The sequence below is a fragment of the Oncorhynchus clarkii genome, unplaced genomic scaffold (assembly GCF_045791955.1).
Source record: "Oncorhynchus clarkii lewisi isolate Uvic-CL-2024 unplaced genomic scaffold, UVic_Ocla_1.0 unplaced_contig_9366_pilon_pilon, whole genome shotgun sequence".
Lineage (NCBI taxonomy): Eukaryota > Metazoa > Chordata > Actinopteri > Salmoniformes > Salmonidae > Oncorhynchus > Oncorhynchus clarkii.
The window spans coordinates 13,498-19,076 of NW_027259991.1; the positions used below are offsets into that span (position 1 = coordinate 13,498).

Below are 5,579 nucleotides of genomic sequence, written 5' to 3' on the forward strand. Positions count from 1 at the left end.
CGTGTAATTGACATCCTAAACTGCCAATTATCAATATTCCAAAATGTATAATCCATTTGCAAACTTCCTGCGAGCCGTCCCACCTAACAATAACATTCTGTTCTCGAGAGCAACAAATCACCTGACTTTTATTTTCACATAGCGAGAATGAACAAGCCATTTTAGATTGTTCTAATTACCATATAGTAGAGCTAGCTAACTTCTGATCACCTGTTTGGTAGTTACAGTTTTGTTTAAAAATATATATATATAATTTGGTTTGGTTTGATCAATATGATCACACCTGAGGTTTACCTTGATCATGTTCCAGGTGATCCGAACATCAGGCAGGATGATCCCTGACCTGGATCACAGAAATTGTTTGCGGAAGTTGTTGTTGTTATTGTCTTCCTCTTCTCTCCCTCTCTCTCCCTCTTTTCTCCCTCTCTCTCCCCCTCTCTCTTTCTTCTCTCCCTCTCTCTCCCTCTTTTCTCCCCCTCTCTCCCCCTCTCTCCTTCTTCTCTCCCTCTTCTCTCCACCCTCTCTTCCTCTTCTCCCCCTCTCTCTTCCTCTTCTCTCCCTCTCTCTTCCTCTTCTCTACCTCTCTCTCCCTCTTCTCTCCCCCTCTCTCCCTCTTCTCTCTCTCTTCTCTCCCCCTCTCTCCCTCGCTCTCCCTCTTCTCTCCCTCTCTCCCCCTTCTCTCCCTCTCTCCCCCTCTCTCCCTCTTCTCCCCCTCTCTCTCCCTCTTCTCTCCCTCTTCTCTTACTCTCTCTCCCTCTTCTCCCCCTCTCTCTCCCTCTTCTCTCCCTCTCTCTCCCTCTTCTCTTACTCTCTCCCCCTCTTCTCTTACTCTCTCTCCCTCTTCTCTTACTCTCTCCCCCTCTTCTCTTACTCTCTCCCCCTCTTCTCTTACTCTCTCTCCCTCTTCTCTCCCCCTCTCTCCCTCTTCTCCCCCTCTCTCTCCCTCTTCTCTCCCTCTCTCTCCCTCTTCTCTCCCTCTCTCTCCCTCTTCTCTTACTCTCTCCCCCTCTTCTCTCCCTCTCTCTCCCTCTTCTCTCCCTCTCTCTCCCTCTTCTCTCCCTCTCTCTCCCTCTTCTCTCCCTCTCTCTCCCTCTTCTCTTACTCTCTCCCCCTCTTCTCTCCCTCTCTCTCCCTCTTCTCCCCCTCTCTCTCCCTCTTCTCTCCCTCTCTCTCCCTCTTCTCCCCCTCTCTCTCCCTCTTCTCTCCCTCTCTCCCTCTTCTCTCTCTCTCTCCCTATTCTCTTACTCTCTCCCCCCTTCATAAATAGCTGTCTTTTAAAACAATATATTTTCTACCTATTTAGGTCATCAGTTCTTTGTTATTTATTTTATTATCAGCAATCAGTTCCTTGTCATTGTATCACCTGAGTGTTTCTCACTAATTGTTTGTTTGATAGAAAGGTCTTATTTGTCTTGTGTGTTAATATCACTCGATTTAATCTCTACGTCATACATGACTCAATGGTAAACATGTGCGCTCATTTTGCAATGAAGTTCTTGACAAAGACATCCCTTTAACCCATACTCTGATTTCAGTCATTAATCAAAAACATGAATCATTAATAAAAATAAAAAAACATTCATCAAAAAAAGTGTTTTAATCATTCATATTTTTAAAAACTGTTTGATTTGTAAAAAAATGCTAAAACTCTTAGTGTGTGCACAACTCCTTTCAATACTGTATGATTTACCAACACCCCCACAATGCTTGACACATCAATCAATATGTATCTGAACAATTGATCTGAATATGACTGAGGACATCTAGTGGTCAAAAACAGATAACTGGAAAAAATTTGACAATGAGACCAGAGTTGATTTAGTAGGCTATACTTTACTTTAATATTTTATTTTCATTTAATTATAATTCATTCCATTTATATTTTCTCCCTTGGCTGCTTCACTCACTGGTTCCCTGGCTGGTCCCCTGGCTGGTCCACTGGCTGGTCCCCTGGCTGGTCCCCTGGCTGGTCCACTCACTGGTCCCCTGGCTGGTCCCCTGGCTGGTCCACTCACTGGTCCCCTGGCTGGTTCCCTGGCTGGTCCCCTGGCTGGTCCCCTGGCTGGTCCACTCACTGGTCCCCTGGCTGGTCCCCTGGCTGGTCCACTCACTGGTCCCCTGGCTGGTTCCCTGGCTGGTCCCCTGGCTGGTCCCCTGGCTGGTCCACTCACTGGTCCCCTGGCTGGTCTCCTGGCTGGTCCCCTGGCTGGTCCACTCACTGGTCCCCTGGCTGGTCCCCTGGCAGGTCCACTCACTGGTCCCCTGGCTGGTCCACTCACTGGTCCCCTGACTGGTCCCCTGGCTGGTCCACTCACTGGTCCCCTGGCTGGTCCCCTGGCTGGTCCACTCACTGGTCCCCTGGTTGGTCCCCTGGCTGGTCCCCTGGCTGGTTCCCTGGCTGGTCTCCTGGCTGGTCCCCTGGCTGGTTCCCTGGCTGGTCCACTCACTGGTCCCCTGGCTGGTCCCCTGGCTGGTCCACTCACTGGTCCCCTGGCTGGTTCCCTGGCTGGTCCCCTGGCTGGTCCCCTGGCTGGTCCACTCACTTGTCCCCTGGCTGGTCTCCTGGCTGGTCCCCTGGCTGGTCCCCTCGCTGGTCCCCTGGCTGGTCCACTGGCTGGTCCCCTGGCTGGTCCACTCACTGGTCCCCTGGCTGGTCCCCTGGCTGGTCCACTCACTGGTCCCCTGGCTGGTCCACTCACTGGTCCTCTGGCTGGTCCACTCTCTGGTCCCCTGGCTGGTCCACTCACTGGTCCCCTGGCTGGTCCACTCACTGGTCCCCTGGCTGGTCCACTCATTGGTCTCCTGGCTGGTCCCCTGGCTGTTCCACTGGCTGGTCCCCTGGCTGGTCCACTGGCTGGTCCCCTGGCTGGTCCACTCACTGGTCCCCTGGCTGGTCCACTCACTGGTCCCCTGGCTGGTCCCCTGGCTGGTCCACTCACTGGTCCCCTGGCTGGTCCACTCACTGGTCCCCTGGCTGGTCCCCTGGCTGGTCTCCTGGCTGGTCCCCTGGCTGGTCCCCTGGCTGGTCCACTCACTGGTCCCCTGGCTGGTCCCCTGGCTGGTCCACTGGCTGGTCCACTCACTGGTCCCCTGGCTGGTCCCCTGGCTGGTCCACTCACTGGTCCCCTGGCTGGTCCACTCACTGGTCCCCTGGCTGGTCCCCTGGCTGGTCTCCTGGCTGGTCCCCTGGCTGGTCCCCTGGCTGGTCCACTCACTGGTCCCCTGGCTGGTCCCCTGGCTGGTCCACTGGCTGGTCCACTCACTGGTCCCCTGGCTGGTCCACTCACTTGTCCCCTGGCTGGTCCCCTGGCTGGTCCCCTGGCTGTTCCCCTGGCTGGTCCACTCACTGGTCCCCTGGCTGGTCCCCTGGCTGGTCCACTCACTGGTCCCCTGGCTGGTCCACTCACTGGTCCCCTGGCTGGTCCCCTGGCTGATCCACTAACTGGTCCCCTGGCTGGTCCTCTGGCTGGTCCCCTGGCTGGTCCACTCACTGGTCCCCTGGTTGGTCCCCTGGCTGGTCTCCTGGCTGGTCCCCTGGCTGGTCTCCTGGCTGGTCCCCTGGCTGGTCCCCTGCCTGGTCCACTCACTGGTCCCCTGGCTGGTCCCCTGGATGGTCCCCTGGCTGGTCCCCTGGCTGGTCCCCTGGCTGGTCCCCTGGCTGGTCTCCTGGCTGGTCCCCTGGCTGGTCCCCTGGATGGTCCCCTGGCTGGTCCCCTGGCTTAATTTTTTTAATTAATAGAGGTAGATCAATCAACCTCACACTGACAGCTAACTAACTAACTAACTAATTTTACCTTGTACTTCCTCTTTAAATTCTCCCATTTCTTGCTATTCTGCTTGCCAGACACTAGCCCCACCAGCTGCACTTCTTTTGTTAGGTCCATAGAAGGATCTTTATGTACAATGAACAACAGTGGCGAACCCATTAACGTTACTACTAGCTAGCTACTAGGCACAACTACTCAAAGCCCAGAGTAGACGCATTTCTGCAGCCAGTGGAACCGGCTATATTCTCCACCCTCAACCTTATCAGGGTGAAAGTTTGCTTGTCAGGGCGTGCGATGTTGACAACAAAATGTGTTTAGTATTTAATTAGCTAGCTATATAAGACGTTGCTAGATGACTAATGTTACTCAGCTAATGGTACAGTGCCTTGCGAAAGTATTCGGCCCCCTTGAACTTTGCGACCTTTTGCCACATTTCAGGCTTCAAACATAAAGATATAAAACTGTATTTTTTTGTGAAGAATCAACAACAAGTGGGACACAATCATGAAGTGGAACGACATTTATTGGATATTTCAAACTGTTTTAACAAATCAAAAACTGAAAAATTGGGCGTGCAAAATTATTCAGCCCCTTTACTTTCAGTGCAGCAAACTCTCTCCAGAAGTTCAGTGAGGATCTCTGAATGATCCAATGTTGACCTAAATGACTAATGATGATAAATACAATCCACCTGTGTGTAATCAAGTCTCCGTATAAATGCACCTGCACTGTGATAGTCTCAGAGGTCCGTTAAAAGCGCAGAGAGCATCATGAAGAACAAGGAACACACCAGGCAGGTCCGAGATACTGTTGTGAAGAAGTTTAAAGCCGGATTTGAATACAAAAAGATTTCCCAAGCTTTAAACATCCCAAGGAGCACTGTGCAAGCGATAATATTGAAATGGAAGGAGTATCAGACCACTGCAAATCTACCAAGACCTGGCCGTCCCTCTAAACTTTCAGCTCATACAAGGAGAAGACTGATCAGAGATGCAGCCAAGAGGCCCATGATCACTCTGGATGAACTGCAGAGATCTACAGCTGAGGTGGGAGACTCTGTCCATAGGACAACAATCAGTCATGTATTGCACAAATCTGGCTTTTATGGAAGAGTGGCAAGAAGAAAGCCATTTCTTAAAGATATCCATAAAAAGTGTCGGTTAAAGTTTGCCACAAGCCACCTGGGAGACACACCAAACATGTGGAAGAAGGTGCTCTGGTCAGATGAAACCAAAATTGAACTTTTTGGCAACAATGCAAAACGTTATGTTTGGCGTAAAAGCAACACACCATCCCCACTGTCAAACATGGTGGTGGCAGCATCATGGTTTGGGCCTGCTTTTCTTCAGCAGGGACAGGGAAGATGGTTACAATTGATGGGAAGATGGATGGAGCCAAATACAGGACCATTCTGGAAGAAAACCTGATGGAGTCTGCAAAAGACCTGAGACTGGGACGGAGATTTGTCTTCCAACAAGACAATGATCCAAAACATAAAGCAAAATCTACAATGGAATGGTTCAAAAATAAACATATCCAGGTGTTAGAATGGCCAAGTCAAAGTCCAGACCTGAATCCAATCGAGAATCTGTGGAAAGAACTGAAAACTGCTGTTCACAAATGCTCTCCATCCAACCTCACTGAGCTCGAGCTGTTTTGCAAGGAGGAATGGGAAAAAAATTCAGTCTCTCGATGTGCAAAACTGATAGAGACATACCCCAAGCGACTTACAGCTGTAATCGCAGCAAAAGGTGGCGCTACAAAGTATTAACTTAAGGGGGCTGAATAATTTTGCACGGCCAATTTTTCAGT

The 5,579-nt window shown here is 51.1% G+C and overlaps 1 protein-coding gene across 1 annotated transcript; it reads right to left on the minus strand.

The window, feature by feature from the left end:
* Nucleotides 1-299: 299 nt before the first annotated feature.
* LOC139401019 (variant surface antigen D-like) lies at nucleotides 300-3,884 on the minus strand. The gene is made up of 3 exons (XM_071145545.1): nucleotides 3,795-3,884; nucleotides 2,172-2,622; nucleotides 300-343 (listed from the first exon to the last, which is right to left on the minus strand). Exons 1-3 carry the CDS (start codon nucleotides 3,882-3,884, stop codon nucleotides 300-302), a joined length of 585 nt encoding a protein of 194 aa, XP_071001646.1.
* Nucleotides 3,885-5,579: the final 1,695 nt, after the last annotated feature.